Genomic DNA, 22,399 nt, shown 5'->3' with positions numbered 1-22,399 from the left:
CTATCTGCTGGAGCTTTACAGAAGGCCAAACTGAAAATGAACATGTTACAGACTCTGTTTACACCAGGATGCTCAGCATTTACCCTACCTACTGTCCGCTAAGTAAACATCAGCAGTTATCTCCACAGCTGGGGCATGAAAATGTTCACAGACACTGCCATGCTCCTATGAATGAAACCATCCTCTGCTGAGAACTGCTGGCTTAAGGGCATCAAGCTCTAGTAGAACATACATCACATAGGGTATTTTTAGCATGGTGTTTCTCTCACGTTTTAAAACATTAATTCAGAGGTCATATATTAGATAAAACAAGATCTCACCAGAAGTATGTGTACTAGATACTGATAAACTGAGGTAGATAGTAAAATGACATAATTCTGGCCATTCTCATGACAGAGCTTCCCATGGGATACGAGACGTCTTGATATGGGTCCCAGAAAGAATCTGTCCACATGCTGGCTATGGTACATGAAGGCCAACTTTCTAGGGTGTTGTTTGAGATATGTTTCTGAAAAGCTCCATAACATTGGTCTAGATCAATGCTTTAAAAACACACTCTGTGTTTTCACTCATATGTAGGGTATAGATTAAAATATAAATTCAAGGAATGAATGTAGAAGGAAGACAGTCTAGAAAGAGCAAAGGCACCAGTGGGAAGGTGAGTGGAAAAAAAAAGAGAAAGCATCAGAAGGTAAAGATAATCAAAATGCATGATAACCATACCAGAGCCTGTCCTAATAAAACCCATTAATAAAAATTTCACGCATGATTAAGTAATGTGAAAAAATAATTTAATACTGTTTTAAAATAAAAGGAAAGTAAATGGGGAAAGATACAAACAGTTGTTTATCGAGAGAATACACACAAATGGCTAATAAGTACGGAAAAATATGTTTAAAGCTATTAATTATCAAATAAATAAAATGTAAAACCATGAGTACTCATATCATATCTGTTTGGATAGCTGTGATAAAAAAGGACACAAAAATTAGCAAATATTCATGATGATTTGGAGAAAAATAAAATTGTACCCTGTCGTAGAAGTGTAAGCTAATTAAGTCATTTCGGGGAAACAGTATGGAAGTCCCTCGATATAAAAATCATGTGGGCGACTGGATTTTAGTGATAGGACCAGGGACCTCACATGGTAGGGAAGTTTGGTGATTCAGAACAGGGGAAAACGATGGAATCATCAGTTCCTGGCAGGAGGAAAGACAGGAGATAGAATAGTGATATTAATTAATATTAATAGTAATATTAATGGTGATATTAATTAATTTAATAGTAATATTAAAAGATGGTGAAGAATCTTTTAAACACAGAGAAAAAAAATTACACTTGTTTTTACCCTGAGAGTTGATCACCCAAAGGAAGGGGCATAATGAGGGAGAAAATGAGTAGAATCAAAGGCAGAGCAAAGTCGGGGAATAGATGATGGGTGTAAGAGGAGGAACCCTTGTTTTATAAAAAAAATAATTGAAGATTATAGAAGTAAATTATGATATCCAGGCCATAGAAGCAGTAAATTGCTTGGGGATGGAAGTCCAGGTTTCTGATTGCTGTGGTAGATCCTTTTCAGTAGTTCACTTAGCCTCTCTTGCTGAATCATTGCCTGTTGGCTATTTTTCCCACATCCACAGGCAGTTACTGTAGTTAATGAATAAATGCAGCCTGGCAAGACCCATTGTAAATGCATACCTTCACAGAATACCAGACATCTTGACCTCCGAGTGTCCTTTACAGCTCCCTCACTGAAAGCTGCTCAGCACGGGGACCTGATTTGCTTGGCTACAGATGTTTCTCAGAATGCACAGTTTTTCACCAATGTTAGGGAGAGACTTGGATGGGGAGAAGTAAGGTCAGACTCAGAGCGTTCTTACTGAATAGGGCTTTGGCAAGCCTAAAAATTGAAATGCCTGTGGTAGGTAAATGAGGTGCAGATGGGAAATGAAACCAGCATGTGAATGCATGATTCAGAGGAACTGCTGTCCATGGGACAGATCCTAGCAGGTGACATTGGGGAAGCTTGGGTTAGGTCACCATGCAAGCAGGTGAAATGAGTAATTGTTATTTTTGACTTTTAAATTTCCTGCACCTTGCCAGTGTTTTTATAGCCATACTTTGGGACATGCTTATACTAGGAGTTTTCTTAGATTTAAAAACCTAGACTTTCTGAGAGACAAGCAATATTCCATGTATAATTTATGCTTAAGATTTTAGGTAGATTTTTTTTATGATCTTATAAACTTCGTAATATTGTATGAAATACCCATTTTTAAACTTTAGATAAATTATAATAGCCCATTTCTAACACTTGTATTATCTTGTGCAAACACTGAAAGTTTTTTTTATTAATGTTTAACTTTAAGCGGCTCAAGTAAAGAATGAGTCTCAAGGTCCAAGCAGAGATGTCCTGATTATTACTGATCAGGCTTCGAGGAAAAAAAAAAAAAAAAAAAAACAGACTAAAGGAATCAGAGACAGCTAAAAGTGGAAGCTGAATTGACGTCCAGAGAATGTGGACCGGATATAAGATCTTAGTCTTCTCCTATCTGACCACAGGCATCTACATGGAGACTCATTTATCTCAAAGAGAAGTGGATCCAGGGCCGCAGTTCGCTAGAAATCACACCATTTTTGAAGGTACAAGGCACAAAAGGGCCATTTTCCGAGGGCAGTACTGTAGGCGCTTTGGCTGCTGTGAAGCCAGGGATGATGCCTGTGTCACTCAGTTCTATGAGGCCAATGCATTTTGTTACTGCGACAGTTTCTGTGAGCGGGAAAACTCTGATTGCTGTCCTGATTACAAGTCATTTTGCCGTGAGGAAAATGAACGGCCTCCTCTTCAGCAGCCTTTAGAGCCAGAAGGTAGGATTTGGGAGTGTGTTTGAATGTTATCCTAGTCATCAGATCTGACAGATTTATCTTCCTTTCCTCTCCTGTCCTGTCCTCTTCTGTCCTCTCCTGCCCTGCCCTGCCCTGTCCTGTCCTGTCCTGTCCTCTTCTCTCTCCTCCTCTCCTCTCCGTTCTGTTTCTTGCAATGGAATAAAAATGTTCATTTCAGCAAATTTTGTCGGAATGTTACTTTTCCTTGGTTTAAGTGCAGGGCACCTGTACCATTCTGGCACCATTGGAAAAGTTCTGGTTTGAGCGTAGTAAGTGCTGATCTGGGTTCTGTTTTGTACATTCTTTCCACATATGTGTTGTTTAAAACTTTCTGTAATCCACTCATCATGATGTTCAAACGTTTGAGTGTGTTTTACTTAGGGAATTTCCTGACTTGTTAAAAAACCTGCTCATCTAGAAGCGTTGAGCAGTTCTCCTATGTATCATTTTACTTATTATTCTGTCAGGCTCATGAACCTGTAGCGTTACAGTACATGGCATTAAGGAAGGACATTAAAATTAAGAAGGCAAAATAAAACTAGCAAGTATCCTCCTTGCCTAAGGATAATAAATTCTTCACGTATGCTTTTATCCCATTTCACCTTTTTGGAAAATTTAAGACTATCGAAGAGAGGGATGTGAGTGTGGTTCGCAGTTGGTAGACTGCTTGCTTAGCATGTACGAAGCCTCGGTTGCTCCCAGCACCACACAAACCGAACACTGACACACACACCTGTTATCCTAGCACTCTAGAGGCAGGGGAAGGGTAGGTAGGATGCACAGGGCAGCTACACAGTGATGTTTAGGTCAGCCTGTGCTGCGTGAGAGCCCATCTACAAAGATCATTAAAGAGAGAGGAGGGTCGCATACGATGCTCTTGTAAGAGTTTTAGGCCCCAGAAGATACATACAAATGTGTAATAAGATAAGTAGAATGGTTGTATTTGCTATGTGGATGCGGTTATATTATAGTGGATATTGATTTGGTGAGGCTGCTGCAACAAATGTACACAGAGTACATGGGCAAATGTACTCTATGCTCTACCCCAGATGAAGATCTAATAGCATCAGATCTCTGCATCAGAAATTTGTAGAGAATGAATCAGAATCCTGTCATAAAATTACAAGTTGGTCTCTGGCTAGAACTTGTAGTTACAAGGCACTTAAAAAAAATCTCATTTCAAAATAGAGGTGGTTTCGATGGCTCTTATTTTCAATAAACTCATCTTGCTTGTAAGTTTTTAAAATGTTTCTTTAAAAGTGTATTTATTATTTAGAATTGTCCACAGATTTCCATTGAGCCAAGGCTTTAATTTTACCAACAGACACCTCGGTAAACATTCACTTCATTTTACAAAGTAGAAGATACTCTACCATGTATGAAAAAATCTTCCTTCAGCAATTCTTCAGGCATCCCCATTGCACCAGGAAATGTGAAAAGTCTTATTGTTATAAACATTTGTAAAGTTGTGTGAGTAGGGAAAACGTAGAAAATTTGTTGAGTAGCTGCAAATAGTGGTGCATTCTTTGAAGAAAATGAGAGTGCTTCTCCGGGCTGTGGAAACAGCTTAAATGACTAACGCACTTACCTTGCAAGCACAAGGACCTGGTGTTGACACCCAGAAGCCACACAGAAAAACACAATCGGTGGCAGGAATAAAAAAAGCAAGGCTAAGCAGATGCCAGGGGTTCAGTGGCCAGCTAACCTACTATACTTATTCCACAAATACGACAGACCCTGTCCTAAAATTAAGGTGGTAACTCTCTATGCAATGTACTCACAAACAATTTGAGTGCCTTGAGAAAGTCTAACACAAGAAAGTATTAATATGTACCAAGCTATTTGCCATCTGTCTCATTGGGGGACCAGTTTAAAAAGAAATATTCCACATGATAAAGAATGAGCTGGATTGGAGAACAGTTTGTACAAGAGTGTTACAAACCTGAGTGTGAAGGCCACAGCACCGTTTGTCAACTGGAAGAAAGCATTGTTTCTAGAGGCTCATAATGAGGGAAGAGTAGGTGACAGATCAGAGAAGTGGGTATCAATTATTGCCCGAGAGACCAGTTTGGTCATGCTGGGCATCTGATATCAGGTTTGTTTAGTAGAACTTATCAAAAGATGCTACATTGGAGTAAGGATGAAGTGTCTTACATATGTAACAGTATGATTAAAGAGCTTCTCATGTTCAGAAGACTTCCAAACTCAGTTGGTTCCATCTTGAAGCTCTCGATAATGTAGAAGAAATGGGTTCCCATCATGATTTTTGGCTTTGTCCCTCAATTTATGTATGATTCAGATTTTAGGTCGTATGAGAGGGTAAGGAATCAAGGCAGCATGGATAAGCCTTGTGACAATTAGACTCAGATGATGTAAAGGCAGAAACTTTGAAAGACACGGTCTTTCCCTAGGGGACCTTAGAGAAGTTAGTGACATCCAGGGGCAGTAATTGTGACAGGAATGTACTCAATTGGCTAGAACCCAGGACATTAGAACTGAGTCACAAGAAATGAATGGGTCAGCTAGAGGATAATTGAGACGGGTTGCATTTATTTCCAGGGGGATGTCGTATGCGTATGATGAGTTCGTAAGAAGCCACATAGTACAGAATCAGTAATTAGGTAGGAGGGAAGGAAAGTTATCTAGGGACACTGAGTATTGCATTAAGAATGCAAGTGCCTGAGATCTCCTGTTGCATACTGCCTGTCTATAGAAGTGTGTCTGGCTCTATTGACAGTGTTTCTTGCAAAATGAAATATGTTATTTCTCTCTGTGTCATCCCCAGACAAAGAGAACTGAGTTAATTAAAGTCCATTGAGGATTCAATATATTTAACATGTCATCATAAACCATGTGAGCTGAGATGATTTTGTGCATCTGAATTAAGTTTTTTAAACTCTCTCCTGTTAAAGACAATTTTCTCTCTCACTCTTTTCAGACAGCATGATGTTTAAGGCTCTCTCTCCATCTCTGTCTTTGTGCATGTCTAGACCTCTGTGATTGTCCCTTTATTTCCCTTTCTGTTCTCTCCAAGATAAATGGGCATCTGCTACCACAAAGCTCGTGGTGGAGTCACATGCACACCTTCTCCTTTAAAAACCAGTTTTGTTCATGGACAGTCTTACTGTATCCATTTTTTGCATATTACAAAGAGGCAGGAGTAACATTTCCATCATTTTAGAGTGTCTGTGTGTAAAAGTTACCCATGGTAACAAACTCAGCAGCGAAACCTGGTTATTATATAATATTTATAAAATTATTTTTAATTAAATTTATTTATTTATTCAATTTACATCTTGGTCATAGGTTCCTCCTTCCTCTCCTCCAAGTCCCATTCTCCTCTATTCCTCCTCCTCCTCTATTCCTCAGAAAAGGGGAGCCCCTCCTACCCACCTACCCCAGCTCGTCTAGTCCTATGAAGACTGCATATATTTTCTTCCCCTGTGGCCTGGAAAGGCAGCCCCATCAAGGGGAAGTGATCAAAAAGTAGGCAACAGAGTCCATGTCAGAGCTATCCCCCACTTTCCTTACTAGTGGCCCCACAACAAGCCTGAGGTGCCCATCAGCTACATACATGTAGGGGACCTCCCATCCCATCCATGCATGATGCCTGGCTGTTTTTTCAGAATCCATAGAAATTTCTGGGCCCTGGTTACTCTGCTCTGTTGGTTTTCTTGTGGAAATCTTGTCACCTCTATGTCCTTTTATTCCTCCCCACACTTTTCCACTAGGCTCCCTATGCTTCGCCCAATGTTTGGCTCAGTATCTGTTATGAACCCTTGCTGGGTGGAGCCTCTCAGAGGACAACTCTGTTAGGCTCCTGTCTGCAAGCATAACAAAGTATCATTAATAGTGTCAGGGGTGGGCTTTCTTCCACGGGATGGGTCTTAGGGTTGGGCCTGGCTTTGGTTGGACATTTCCTCAATCTCTACTCTATCTGTTCTGTCTTTGTCCCTGCAGGTCTTGTAGTCAGGATAAGTTTTGTATCAAAGTTTTTTTTATGGGTGGATTAGTGTTTTCCTCCATCCACTAGAAATCTCGTCTAGTTTGAGGGTGTTTCAGTACCCATGGACCCTTCTACTTGGAGTCTCAGTCAGAGTCCCCCCTCATATTCTCCCAGAAGTCTATTCTGACTTTGGTCTCTAGTTTGTCACAGAGATGCCCCTACACACCCTTTCTCTTTTCTCAGGCCTTCTGCCCTCTTGCCCCATGCTCTGCCCAGGTCTGATCTCCACCCTTATTTCTCTCTGTGCTCCCTGCTTTCTCTTGTTCTCATTCTTCAACCACTACCTCTGTCTATGCTATTTCCTATTTTGAGTGAGATTTGCTAATACTGCTTCTGTCCTCCTTGTTACTAATCTTCTTGGGGTCTGGGCATTGTAGTATGCCTATGCTGTACTACCTGCTTAAATCTGCTTATAAGTGAGTACATACTGTATGTGTCTGTCTGGGTCTGTGTTACCTTACTCAGAATGATCTTTTCTAGTTCCATCTATTTGCCTGCAAATTTCATGATTTCCTTGTTTTTAATGGCTGAGTAATATTCCATTGTGTAAATGTACCACAGTTTATTTATCCATTCTTCAGTTGGGGGATATCTAGGTTGTTTCCAGTTTCTGGCTACTACAAATGTCCTCATTGTATGGTGAGGCATTATTTGAGTGTATTCTCAAGAGGGGTATAGCTGGATCTTGAGGTAGCACTATTCCAGGTTTTCTGAGAAAGCACCAGATTGATTTCCAAAGTGGTTGTACAAGTTCACATTCCCACCAGCAATGGAGTAGGGTTCCCCTTTCTCCACATCCTCTCCAGCATGTGTTGTGATTTGAGGTTTCGATCTTAGCCATTTTGATGGGTATAAGATGGTATCTCAGAATCATTTTGATTTGCATTTTCCTGATAACTAAGGACTTTGAGCATTTTTAAGTGCTTCTCAGTCATTCAATAGTCCTCTCTTGAGAATTCTCTGTACCCCATTTTTAATTGGATGATCTGGTTTGTTGGTATTTGATTTTTTGAGTTATTAACATATTTTGGATTTTAGTCCTCTGTCACATGTAGGGTTGGTGAAGATCTTTTCCCAACCCATCAACGGCTGTTACATTCTATTGACGGTGTCCTTTGCCTTACAGAAGCTTTTCAGTTTCATGAGATCTCATTTATTAATTGCAGATCTTAGAGCCTGAGCTGTTGGTGTTCTGTTCAGGAAGTTGTCTCCTGTGCCAATACATTTAAGGCTCTTCCACACTTTCTCCTCTAGCAGATTTAGTGTGTCTGGTTTTATGATGAGGTCTTTGATTCACTTGGACTTGAGTTTGGTCAGGATGATAAATATGGATCTATTTGTATTTTTTTACATGTAGACCTCCAGTTAGACCAGCACCATCTGTTGATGCTATCTTTTTCCCATTAAATGGTTTTGGCTCCTTTGTAAAAAATCAGGTGTCCATAGGTGTGTGGGTCTATTTCTGGCTCTTCTATTCAATTGCATGGATCAACCAGTTTATTTCTGTGCCAGTACCATGGAGTATTGAACTCTGCCTTTAACCACAAATAATTTCACTTGTTCTATTTTATAAAATACTAATGCTTAAAATTTAATTGGTCTCTAAATACTAAGCAAATTTGCTTTTACTTAAATTAATCTTTAATGGTGTCATACATATGTATAATGTACTTTGATCATATTATCCTCCACTTAACCTCTTTTTCACTTTCCCCAGTCATGGAACCTATTCTTTCCAAATGCTTCTCTTGTATTCATGTGTGTGTGACCACTGTATTTAGTTAGGGTTGCCTGCACGAGTCTTTGTGGGAGTTAACTACTGGAGCAATGGGTTACTTACTAGCGGCTGAATCGCTGAAAAGGAGTATGAGTCCTCATCCCTGGGTAGACATTAAAATCTCTCAGAGAGAATTGGGGCCTCAAATGTCCCTCCCCTATCTGAGAAAGAGCATCAATGGGTCCTGTCTTGAGCAGGTATCAGGCAGGCAGTTACTGCTGCTTTGAGTCTATGGGTATAACACCTGCACCCTATCCAGAAGATGACATTTCGCAACCCTCCTTCCCATCTTCTAGCTCCTGTATCTTCCCACCCCCTCTTCACACATCTTCTCCATAACTGCGTGACAACTACAACAACAACAACACTGAGATTCCTAGGACTGGAGCACAGGGTTATTTAATCTGAGCACTGCTACATGGCTCTCAGGATGGCCTATCCCAGTCACTTAGTCCCCATCTGACACTGTATATGAATTCATTTACCCAATATTTTAAATGCTCAGTGTTGTAACCTTTCCTTAGATGGGCAGTTACATAAAAGCCAATTTACAGAACATATTTAGCTACCGTAGAGAAAGATTATAGCATTTTATCTGAAGACATCTTCAAATACTCTTAGTAAGAGGAGAAATACTCTATACTATTATATGAAGTATCAAACTTTACAAGTACAATGATCTTGAAGCAGGTTTATAACTTCTGGTGTTTGCCAGAGACTTGGGAGAATAGAAGCAGTGAGACAGAGAAGGTTGATAAGTGGGAATATGTCAAAGTTACATAGAGCAGGAAATCGTGATTACTGATAGGTTTGAACTTCTCATCCTATCTCATGTTGGCCTCTTTTTTCATAGTTCCGTTTTGACCATCTACCACTTTCTGCTTTCTTAAAATTTAGCCAGTTTACTTATTTGCTCTCTTCTCTCTCTTTCTTTCTACAATGACAGAATAAGTACTTAGTCCTTCAAAATAAATGACCTTTTTACTTAAAACAAGCTAAGACTATGAGAATAATTGCTTAGAATTTGTAATCTTTATTTAAATTTAATTTATTAAAATTTTATTTAAATAAATTTAATTTGTTTCGTAATTAACTCATATCAGGACTGAGTGTGTTCTCCTCTCCTGTGACCTGACAAGGCAGCCCTGACAGAGGGAAGTAATTGAAAAGCAGGCAACAGAATCCACAGCAGAGACAACCTTTGGTTGGAGTGCATTGCTGGGAGGGTCTCCCCTTCTCTGAGAAGTAGGGGAGGGGGGAAAGAGAAGAGGGAGGGAGTGTGAGACAAAAAGGAGAGGACAGAGGACATATGATTTGGATATAAAGTGAATGAATGGATGAACATTTATTTATTTTCTGATTAACACAAAACAAACTCTAAGTATTAAGGGTACAGTATGATGTTTTGGTACACATGTGTATTGTATATTTAAATCAGTTTTGGCATTCATCATTTGTTTATGGCTAAAACATTCCAAAGCCTTTCTTCTAGTGAATGTGACACACAGGCACGTTATTTTTGTCTATTGCCACCCTGCTGTGCAATAGCACATCAGGACTTCCTGCTCCTACTTAACTCTGACGTATTACTACCTATCTACCTTCTCTGTCTCGCTGCTCCTGTTCTCCCCAGTCTCTGGCAACCACCAGAAGTTATAAATCTGCTTGAAGATTATTGCCCTTATCAAGTTTGGTATTCCATTTAATAGTACAGAGAGTATTTCTCCTCTTACTAAGAGTATTTGAAGAAGTCTTTTGATAAAATAATATAATTTTTCTCTACAGTAGCTACACACACACACACACACACACACACACACACATACATACATATATATATATATATATATATGTAAGTTTGTGAAGTGATTTTTTTGTGTTATTGAACATTGACCCCAGCACCTCAGGAATGGGAATGATAGGTGAGCATTCTACATTGAGCTCTAGACCCTATGATCTGTTAAGAGTTAGTTCTTGGTATTTTAGATAAATTCTATGTTTTCATGTTTGTTCAGATACTACTTGGCAAACTTTCCTGATTTGATGAACTGGAGTAGGTAGATGGAGGGGAGCTCTCCTTTTCTGAGAAATAGGAGAGGAGAGATGAGGGGAAAGGGAGGGAGGGTAGGATCAGGAGGAGAAGAGGAAAGAGGCTATGAATGGGATGTAAAGTAAATAAATAAATTAACTAGTATCACCTCTCCCTGGGGGGGGGGTGGTGCAGCCTTGCCAGGACACAGAGGAAGAGGATGCAGCTAGTCCTGATGAGACCTGATAGGTCAGATATTAGGGGAGGAGGACCTCCTGAATTAGTAAACTAGGGCAGGGGCATAGAGGAAGAAGAGGGAGGGAGGGTCGGACTAGGAGGAGACAAGGGAGGAGGCTACAGCCAAGATACAAAGTGAATAAATTATAATAGATAATAAAGAACTAAAAATTAAAAAAAATATAAAAAGAATGAAGAAACTACAAAATAAACTTCATGAATAATTTTAGCTATATTTCTTGAAGAAATATAGGTTATGTAAATGCATTATCTTCATGTAAATGCATTATTTTCATAACTACTAAATAAGAAGGTCCCTACTAATGCTTTAAAAAATTATGTGAAACAAACTAAAGAGGTGAAACTCTCATTATTGGAGTAAATGTAATTATGCAACAGAAAATACCGTGAATATCAATTACACTTGAAATCAATGTTTTCATAATAGAACGTAAATTATTAGTAGCCCTTGGGAAGCTGGAAGTCTTGATGACGCTGAGTCTTTATCTTGGAGGCGAGCATAGATGTCACCCTTTGAGAACACATGTAGTTGCCACTCAACCATATTTCACAACCCTTATTTTTTACTTGGTTCTCTTTTTTTTTTTTCATTCTATGCAAAGACATGTATAGTTTCCTTGAGCACAAATTCTGGCTGTATCCAAACTCCAACTTGTATAACTGTATACAGTAGTCCCTGGATACTACTGCATATATTTTAGGTTTGAAAAACAGATATTTATTAGAAAGTGTAAGAAAGTTCAGAGCTGCTTTTGTAGTAGAGACTACAATGTCTATTCTATTATATTAAAATGGTTAGTAGCAGAACTAATAAAGTCAAATAACACGATAATCTACATTAATAACTCAATTGAGAATGTATGGGAATCCTATAGATTTCTACACCCAGGGTTGGTTAGAGGTAAGGTTATTGTAAGTAGTATCCCAAAGAGAGCATGTTTGAGTATTGTAGACAGGAGAAATTCATTTACCTCTTGCTTCTTACAGTAGATCCTTAATAGACGTTTCTCTGCTTTTCTTTTTCTTTCTTTTCTTTGTTTTCTGAGACAGGGTTTCTCTGTGTAACATTGGCTCCCCTGAACTCACTTTGTAGACTAGGCTGGTCTCAAACTCACAGAAAATCTGGCCACCTCTGCCTCTCTGAGTGCTGGGATTACAGGCGCGCACCATTGCACACAGCTTAACAGACCTTTCTTAAGTAGTGTGTTGTTTCCTGCCAGCCTACTAACCCTTCTATCGAGTAGCTAATACTATTGAGTACTGTATGAAAGGCTGTCCCAAACATCCTTCAAGTTTTAATCTGCCCATTATTTTGGGCTCGCTTGTTTAATAGGGTAGTTACTCTGTATGGATTGTGTAGGCAGCTATTGAAAGGGTGAGATGCTGGAACACCTTTTGGGTGTATGCCCAGGAGTGGTAGTCCTGGGTGCTGAGGTGGAGCTGTTTCCAATTTTCTGAGAAAGTGCCTGATTGATTTCCAAAGTGATTGTACAAGTTTGCACTCCCATCAGGAAAGGAGGGGGTTCCCCTTTCTCCACACCCTCACCAGCATGTGCTGTCTGTCACTTGAGTTTTTGATCTTAGCCATTCTGCTAGGTATAAGATGGAATCTCAGAGTCTTTTTGATTTGCATTTCCCTGATGACTAACGACTTTGAGTGTTATTTTTAACGGCTTATTGGGCACGTGAAATTCCTCTCTTGAGAATTCTCTGTTTAGCTCTGTACCCCATTTTTAATTGGATTATTTGGTTTGTTCGTGTTTAATTTCTTGAGTTCATTATATATTCTGGATATTAGCCCTCTGTCACATGAAGGATTGGTAAAGATCTTTCCCCAGTCTTTAGGCTGTCGTTTTTCACTATTAACAGTTTCCTTTGCTTTACAGAAGTTTTTCAGTTTCATGAGGTGCCATTGAGTAATTGCTGATCTTGGAGCCTGTGCTGTTGGTGTTCTGTTCAGGAAGTTGTCTCCTGTACTAATGTGTCCAAAGCTCTTCCCCACATTTTTTTTTTCCTGGTTCACTTAGTGCATCTGGTTTTATGTTGAAGTTTTTGATCCATTTAGACTTTAGTTTTGTGTAGGATGATAAATCTAGGTTTTATTTGCATGTTTATACTTGTAGACATCCATTTAGGCTTGTCCAGTTTGTTGAAGATGCTGTCTTTGTTTTTTTTTTTGTTTTGTTTTGTTTTCATTGTATGGTTTTGGCTCCTTTGTCAAATATCAAGTGTTCGTAGAAGTGTGGGTTTATTTTTGGCTCTTCAATTTGTATTCCATTGACCCACCAGTCTGTTTCTATGCCAGTACCATGATGTTTTTTCATTGCAGTTGCTCAGTAGTACAGCTTGAAACCAGGGATGAAGATACCTCCAGGAGATCTTTTATTATACAGGATTGTTTTAACTATTCTGTTTTTTTTCCCATGTGAAGTTGAGAATTTTTCTTTTAAGATCTGTAAAGAATTGTGTTGGTATTTTGATGGGGACTGCATTGGGTCTGTAGATTGCTTTTGGTAAGATGACCATTTTTACTATGTTGATCCTATTAGTCCATGGACATGGGAGATCTTTCCATCCTCTGATATCTTCTTCAATTTTTTTCTTCAGTGACTTGAAGTTTTTTCATACAGGTATTTCACTTGCTTGGTTAGATTTGCACCAGATACTTTATGTTTTTTGTGACTACTGTGAAGGGTTTTGCTTCCCTAATTTCTTTCTAAGCCTGTTTGTCTATTGTATGCAGAGGGTTACTGATTTTTCTTTTTTTTTTCTTTTCTTTTTTTTTATTTTTTGAGCTAAGTTTCTATCCAACCACTTTGCTAACAGTATTTATCAGCTGTAAAAGTTCCCTGGTAGAATTTTTGGGGTCACTTACATATACTATCATATTTCCTGGGTAAGATTATTTCTCTTGCTGTCAGTATTCCTTAGTTACCTACAGTTCTTTAGGTAGGGTTGAGGTCTCCAGGGCTTTTCCTTGTCCATGTTAGCATGCCTGCTTATATCATCCTTGCTAAGTCCAAGTTTGGGCCATCATGGTGGTGAGACGATATGGGTACAGCTTCTGACATTCCTAGGAGACACAATTTCCCAGAAAACTCCTTGATCCAGTTTCTACAGTCTTTTGCCCATTTTTTTTTTCAAATGGCCTTAGGTGCAGGAGTTGTGTTGCCAATGTAGGAAGAACAAGTTTCACAAATCTGCATTTTGATCAGTTTCACTTTTATGTGATGGTATCTGTTTCAAAAAGACAATTCTTACATGATGAGAGAAGGCCAAACATATCTGTGGGTGTAAGGACAATAGTTAAGAAAATATGTTGAGAGGGGCCAAGATGGCGGCACCGGGAGAACACCATGTCTGAGAAGCGGAACAACACACTCCGTGCAGCGACCAGGAGACTGAACTCTGGGCCCTAAAACAACAGCGATCGACCGTGTTTCCCAGGTGAGGGGAGGCTCCCACAGCGTGGGAAGCGGTCGGGTCCACTCTCGGCTGCCCAGCCAGAACCCGGAAGAGAACCCGGCAACGAGGGTTTTGGGTCTCCGGGCTGGTGCCAGAAGCCTGCTTATCACGATCAATTTCCCAGGCTGATTGGTGGGCACAAGGGGGTCTAAGGCTGCGAGTCCCAGTCGCAAAAAAAACCCACGGGGAAGGAAAGTTGCCAGACTGGTCACAGGTCACCTAGTCTTTCCCTGGAAGGTCTCTCCGACCACGGCGGGTACCTGCCACCATCACAACTGAGCTCCCGCCGCGGGCAGATAGCAGCTGCGCGCCCAGCTCAAAATCCCCACTCCCTCTTCGGAGGAGGCAGGAGGTGTCCAGCAGAATCTGCCACAGACCACATTGTCTGTACCCCAACCTGAGATCGGGGCTGAGAAAACCCAATTCTTTTGGGCACTCCCCCAAACGCTGCCATCACCCTGCCACTGCCATCACCCTGCCACCACCATAACCCTGCCGCAGCTGAGCAGAAGGATAAAGAGGCTCACAGCGGCTTCACAGTGCCGGAACTCCAGTGCTGCCGGCCGCTCCTAGCAAACAAACTACAGCTCGGGATCTGGGACTGTGGTCATCCTACGTGTCCTGAGATTCTCCTGGGTCCAGCGCAATAAGATCTAGCAGCAAGTTCTATCACTGTTCACCGGCGCCCCCCCCCCCCGGCAGAGAAACGCCGCCAGCTCAGGGCTCAGGATCCCACTGAGAAGCCCCAACCCCTGCTGGCACTCCCCTGAGAGCACCTCCATAAGCTCGCCCTAGCAGAGGAGAAGGTCAGAGGGGAAGGACAGAGAGGCAGCCTGCCAAGGACACAGCACCCTCTCTCCAGCGGCCCCTAGCAGAGAAACCCAAGCTCTGGATCTGAGGACACTCAACCCTACCCGGGACCAGTCAACACAACCCCTCCTGGCAGAGGGAAAGAACAAAGAAGCAGCACACAGGAAAGGTGGACACCGAGTCCTGTGGCCACAGTGTCACAGAGCTGACTGTTACCCTACCCGTGCACTTCTGCAACAGGACCAAAACTGAGAGTGGTGAGCAAGGGGAACCCCTGTGCATTCCAACTGGTCCTGCAAGAGAGTGAGTGAGCCTTCTAGGGAGAGACTGCCCCAGACCCAGGGCCTCTCCACAGAAGCAACCAGATGAGATCCCTGCCACCCACACTCCTAGTGTGGGCATCAGAGGGATTCTTGGGATAATGACATTGAAGCCTCTGCCTTGCGGGTCCACCAGGGTAATCCAGGCAAACAATCCCTGGATCTCAGTCAGAACTGCGTAATAGTGGCTTGCAGGCCACTGCAATAGTCAGACAATCTGCGCATGCACACTGCGCCCGCTAAAAGCGCACGCGAATAGCGCCAGCGTCACATCCTTTACTTAGGCAAAACTGAAACCACAGTGCACACCCCCAAAGCAGTGAACCTCTCTCATCTTCCTGAAAAAACAGTCCAGAAAACAGAAAGAGAGGATCATAGCCCAAACTACAATCTCGAGGAACAACCAGTGAGGATTATAAATAACCAGATGGCTAGAGGCAGACGTAAGAACACTCCCAACAAAAATCAGGACATAATGATCTCACCAGCAACCCCACAAAAAATGGACACTTCAATTCACTAGATATACAAGAAAACGACCTCAAAACTATGTTTCTCCAGCTATTAGAGACCCATAGAGATGAAATGAACAAAGCCCTCAGAGAAATAACTAAAGAAATCGAGACTAACCAAGAGGAAACAAATCGTGCACTCAGAGAAATGACCACGAAAATTGAGGCAAACAGAGAAGAAATGCACAAAGCTCTCAAAGAAATGTCCACACAAATGAAGGCAAATAAAGAAGAAATAAACAAAGCTCTCATAGAAATACAGGCAATTATACCCAAAGAAGTAGAGGCACAATTAGTGATACATAGAGAGGAAACGGACAAAAAAATAGAAGCTATCATTGAAAAACAGGAGTCCACATTCAAACAGATGAAGGAAATGGTGCAAGACATGAAAACAGAATTAGAATCAATAAAGAAAACGCAAATAGAGAAAAACCAGGAGCTGGAGAACATAGAGAAAAGATCAGGCACCACAAAGGTAAGCATCACCAACAGAATACAAGAGATGGAAGAAAGAATCTCAGGAGACGAAGATACACTTGGGGAAATTGACACGTCTCTCAAAGAAAAAATAAAATCAGAAAAGTTCCAAACACAAAACATCCAAGAAATCAAGGACACCATGAAAAGACAAAACCTAAGAATAATAGGAGTAGAAGAAAAAGAAGACATCAGGCTCAAAGGTTCGGAAAATATTTTCAAGAAAATTATAGAAGAAAACTTTCCCAACTTAAAGAAGGAGATGGCCATAAACACACAAGAGGCCTACAGAACACCAAGTAGACTAGACCAGAAAAGAAATTCTTCACGTCACATCATAGTCAAAACACTGAACCTACAAAACAAAGAAAAAATTCTAAAAGCAGCAAGGGAAAAAGGCCAAGTAACATATGAAGGTAGACCTATCAGAATCACACCAGATTTCTCAACAGAAACTATGAAAGCCAGAAGGGCCTGGACAGAAATCATACAGTCCTTAAGGGACCACAGATTCCAACCCAGACTACTATACCCAGCAAAACTTTCAATCAACATAGACGGAGAATTCAAGATATTCCAAGACAAAACCAAATTTAAACAATATCTACATACTAACCCAGCTTTACAGAAGTTACTAGAAGGGAAACTCCAAACCAAAGAAAACAACTACATCGAAGGAAACAGAGGAAATAGATAACTACACAACAAAAAAAAAAAACCAAAAGAAGACAAGCAATGAAACTCAGTTACACCACCAACACCACATCTAAAATAAGTAACAATTGTTGGTCACTAGTTTCTATCAACATCAACGGACTCAACTCCCCAATTAAAAGACACAGACTAACAGAATGGTTGCGGAAACAGGATCCAACATTCTGTTGCATCCAAGAAACACACCTATGCAACAAAGATAAACACTACCTCAGAGTAAAGGGCTGGAAAAATGTCTTTCAAGCAAATGGTTCCAGAAAACAAGCGGGAGTAGCCATCCTAATATCTAATAAAATAGACTTTCAACCCAAGTTAATCAAACAAGATAAGGACGGCCACAATATTCTCATCAAAGGAAAAATCCACCAAGAGGACATCACAATTTTGAATATCTATGCCCCAAATACAAGAGCACCTACATTCGTAAATGAAACAATATTAAAGCTTAAATCACACATTGATCTTAAAACCCTAATAGTGGGAGACTTCAACACTCCACTCTCACCAAGGGACAGATCAACTAGACAGAAAACAAATAGGGAAATAAAAACACTTACAGAGACCCTAAATCAAATGGACCTAATAGACGTCTACAGATCTTTTCATCCATACTCAAAAGAGTATACCTTCTTTTCAGCACCACATGGAACCTTCTCCAAAATAGACCATATAATTGGTCATAAAGAAAGCCTCAACAGATACAAAAAGATTGAAATAATCCCTTGTATTCTATCTGACCACCATGGACTTAAGCTGGACCTCAACAACAACAGAAATAACAAACAGCCTACACGCACATGGAAACTGAACAACCTGTTACTCAATGACAGCTGGGTTAAGGAAGAAATAAAGAAAGAAATTAAAGACTTCCTAGAATTCAATGAAAATGAAGGCACAACATACCCAAATTTATGGGACACATTGAAAGCAGGGCTCAGGGGAAAATTTATAGCACTAAGTGCCTGCAAGAAGAAATTTGTAACATCACATACTTAATGGCCCAACTGAAAACCCTAGAAAAAAAAGAAGCAGATACACCCAAGAGGAGCAGACGGCTGGAAATAATCAAACTCAGGGCAGAAATCAATCAATTAGAAACAAATAAAATTATCCAAAGAATCAATGAAACAAAAAGCTGGTTCTTTGAGAAAATCAACAAGATAGACAAACCCTTAGCCAAACTAACTAAAAAGCAGAGAGAATATATCCAAATCAACAAAATCAGAGATGAAAAGGGTGACATAACTACAGACACAGAGGAAATTTAAACAATCATTAGGTCATACTACAAAAACCTATATGCTACAAAATTTGAAAATCTAAATGAAATGGACAATTTTCTTGATAGATTCCATCTTCCAACATTAAGTCAAGATCAGGTAGAAAGCCCTATATCCCCCAAGGAAATTGAAGCAGTCATTCACAGTCTCCCCTCCAAAAAAAGCCCTGGGCCAGATGTTTTCAGCACGGAATTCTACCAGACCTTCAAAGAAGTGCTCACACCAATTTTCCTCAAACTATTCCACAAAATAGAAACAGAAGGTACATTACCAAACTCATTCTATGAAGCAACAGTCACCCTGATACCTAAACCACACAAAGACCCAACAAAAAAAGAGAACTTCAGACCTATCTCTCTTATGAACATTGACGCAAAAATACTCAATAAAATACTTGCAAACCGAATCCAAGAACACAACAAAGATATCATCCACCACGACCAAGTAGGCTTCATCCCAGGCATGCAAGGGTGGTTCAACATACGGAAATCCATCAATGTAATCCATCACATAAACAAACTGAAGGAGAAAAACCACATGATCATCTCCTTAGATGCTGAAAAAGCATTTGACAAAGTCCAACACCCATTCATGTTTAAAATCTTGGAGAGATCAGGAATACAAGCACATACCTAAACATAGTAAAGGCAATATACAGCAAGCCTATAGCCAACATCAAACTCAATGGAGAGAAACTTAAATCAATCCCACTAAAATCAGGGACAAGACAAGGCTGCCCACTCTCTCCCTACCTCTTCAACATAGTACTTGAAGTCCTAGCCAGAGCAATAAGACAACTAAAGGAGATCAAGGAGATACAGATCGGAAAGGAAGAGGTCAAAATGTCACTATTCGCAGATGATATGATAGTATATATGAGCGACTCCAAGAATTCAACCAGAGAACTCCTCCAGTTGATAAACACCTTCAGCAAAGTGGCAGGATACAAAATCAACTCAAAAAAATCAGAAGCCCTCCTGTATACCAAAGACAAAATGGCCGAGAAAGAAATTAGGGAAACAACACCCTTCACAATAGCCACTAACCACATAAAGTACCTTGGGGTGACACTAACCAAGCAAGTGAAAGACCTGTTTGAGAAAAACTTCAAGTCTCTGAAGAAAGAAATTGAAGAAGATCTCAGAAGATGGAAAGATCTCCCACGCACATGGATTGGTAGGATTAACATTGTGAAAATGGCCATCCTGCCAAAAGCAATCTACAGATTCAATGCAATTCCGATCAAAATACCAACTAAATTCTTTACAGACCTTGAAAAAAAGATTCTCAGCTTCATATGGAGAAACAAAAAACCCAGAATCTCCAAAACAATCCTGTACAACAACAGATCATCTGGAGGTATCTCCATCCCCGATCTCAAGTTGTACTACAGAGCAATAGTAATAAAAACTGCATGGTATTGGCATAAAAACAGAAAGGAGGATCTATGGAACCACATAGAAGACCCAGAAATAAACCCACACACCTATGAATACTCGATTTTTGACAAAGAAGCCAAAACCATTCAATGGAAAAAAGACAGCATCTTCAACAAATGGTGATGGTCCAACTGGATGTCCACATGCAGAAAAATGAAAATAGATCTATATTTATCACCCTGCACAAAACTAAAGTCCAAGTGGATCAAAGACCTCAACATAAAACCAGATACTCTAAATCTGTTAGAAGAAAAAGTTGGGAACAGCCTAAAACTCATTGGCACAGGAGACAATTTCCTGAACAGAACACCAACAGCGCAGGCTCTAAGAGCAACAATCAATAAATGGGACCTCATGAAACTGAAAAGCTTCTGTAAAGCAAAGGACACTGTCATCAAAACAAAACGCCTGCCTACAGATTGGGAAAGAATCTTCACTAACCCTTTATCTGACAGAGGACTAATATCGAGTATATACAAAGAACTAAAGAAGCTGAAAAGCAACAAACCAAGTAATCCACTTAAAAAATGGGGAACAGAGCTAAACAGAGAATTCTTGACAGAGGAATATCGAATGGCAGAGAAACACTTAAAGAAATGCTCATCCTCATTAGCCATCAGGGAAATGCAAATCAAAACGACCCTGACATATCACCTTACACTCCTCAGAATGGCCAAGATGAAAAACTCAAAGGACAACACATGCTGGAGAGGTTGTGGAGAAAGGGGAACCCTCCTCCACTGCTGGTGGGAATGTAAACTGGTTCAACCACTCTGGAAATCTATCTGGAGCTTTCTAAGACAATTAGGAATAGTGCTTCCTCAAGACCCAGCTATACCACTGCTAGGTATATACCCAAAGTTTGCTCAAGTACACAAAAGAGATATTTGCTCAACCATGTTTATAGCAGCTTTATTTGTAATAGCCAGGACCTGGAAACAACCCAGATGTCCATCAATGGAGGAATGGGTACAGAAATTGTGCTATTTTTACACAATGGAATACTACTCAGCAATCAAAAAGGAGGAAATCATGAAATTTGCAGGCAAATGGTGGGACCTAGAAAAGATCATCCTGAGTGAAATATCCCAGAAGGAGTAAGACAAACACGGTATATACTCACTTATATAGACCTATAAGATATGATAAACATAATGAAATCTATACACCTAAAAAAGATAATCAAGAGAGCGGACATGGGGTAAGATTATCAATCCTCGTTTTGAAAGACAGATGGGATGCACATTAAACATTGACAGGAGTCTACTGAGCGCATTTGAAAAACTCTAACTAGCAGTGTTTTCAAAGCAAAGACTCATGACCAAACCTTTGGCAGAGTACAGGGAATCATAAGAAAGAAGGGGAGTTAGTCTGATGAGGAAAGGATAGGAGCTCCACAAGGACCAAATATATCTGGGCACAGGGTCTTTTCTGAGACTGACATGCAACCAAGGACCATATATGAATGTAACCTAGAACCTCTGCTCAGATGTAGCCTGTGGTATCTCAGTAACCAATTGGTTTCCCATAGTGAGGGGAACAAGGACTATTTCTAACAAGAACTCAATGACTGGCTCTTTGGCCTCCCCACCCCCCAAGGGAGGAGCAGTCCTGTTAGGCCACAGAGGAGGACTTTGTAGCCAGTCCTGAAAATACCTGATAAAACAGGATCAGATGAATGGGGAGGAGGTTCCCCCTATCAGTGGACTTGGCCAGGGGCACAGTGGAGATGAGGGAGGGAGGGAGGGACTGGGAGGGAATGAGGGATCGGGACACGGCTGGGATACAGAGTTAATAAAATGTAACTGATAAGAAAAAAATAAAATTAAAAAAAATATGTTGATTAGTAAAGTGATGGGTTCTCCTTCAAGATCTACTCTTATAAAATACTGGTTCTAATAGTATTGGGTTGATATCCAGAAAATTTTTATGTTTTTGAATTCCATATTCACCGCACAGTAATTTTATTTTTATATATTTTATCTTTTTATTTGTTTTATTTTTGAGATTATAATATAATTACAACACCTCTCTGACTTTTCCTTCCTCCAAATCCTCTCGTATATCCCTTCCTGCTTCTTTCAAATTCATGGCCTCTTTTTTACTTAGTTTTTATTGCATTTGTTAAATGTATGTATAAATGCAAAGTTCTCAGTGCATATGATCTTTTAATGCACGTATCACTTTAGAGCTGACCATTTGGCACTGGATAACCAGCTAGTTTGCTTTTTCTTAGAGAAGATCATGTCTTTCTCTCCCAGCGTTCCTCTGTTGCCTACAGTTCTCTGTCTATATGATTTAAAAGAGTAAACACATTTTAAGAAGCGTATTTTTTCATACATGAGTTAGTTATTAAAATGTATTTGTAGAATATTGAAACATCATTTCTCAGTTTTGATAGGTTATTCTTACTTCTTGACAGA

General features: G+C 40.1%; 1 protein-coding gene across 3 annotated transcripts in view; it reads left to right on the top strand.

The window, feature by feature from the left end:
• Nucleotides 1-2,464: 2,464 nt before the first annotated feature.
• Nucleotides 2,465-22,399, top strand: part of Tinag (tubulointerstitial nephritis antigen) — a 108,199-nt gene continuing 88,264 nt past the window's right edge. For 2 of the 3 annotated variants that reach the window (XM_055596994.1, XM_055596995.1), the window contains exon 1: nucleotides 2,465-2,868. In XM_055596994.1, coding sequence (XP_055452969.1) covers nucleotides 2,517-2,868 — 352 coding nt within the window. In that variant the 5' untranslated portion in view covers nucleotides 2,465-2,516. The remainder of the gene's footprint in view (nucleotides 2,869-22,399) is intronic. The other variant, XM_055596996.1, reaches the window with a different exon arrangement.

This window comes from Psammomys obesus, unplaced genomic scaffold (assembly GCF_907164565.1).
Source record: "Psammomys obesus unplaced genomic scaffold, mPsaObe1.curated_primary_1811, whole genome shotgun sequence".
In the NCBI taxonomy this organism is placed as follows: domain Eukaryota; kingdom Metazoa; phylum Chordata; class Mammalia; order Rodentia; family Muridae; genus Psammomys; species Psammomys obesus.
The sequence above is the reverse complement of the archived record's forward strand: the minus strand, read 5'-3'. Positions and strand labels throughout refer to the sequence as shown.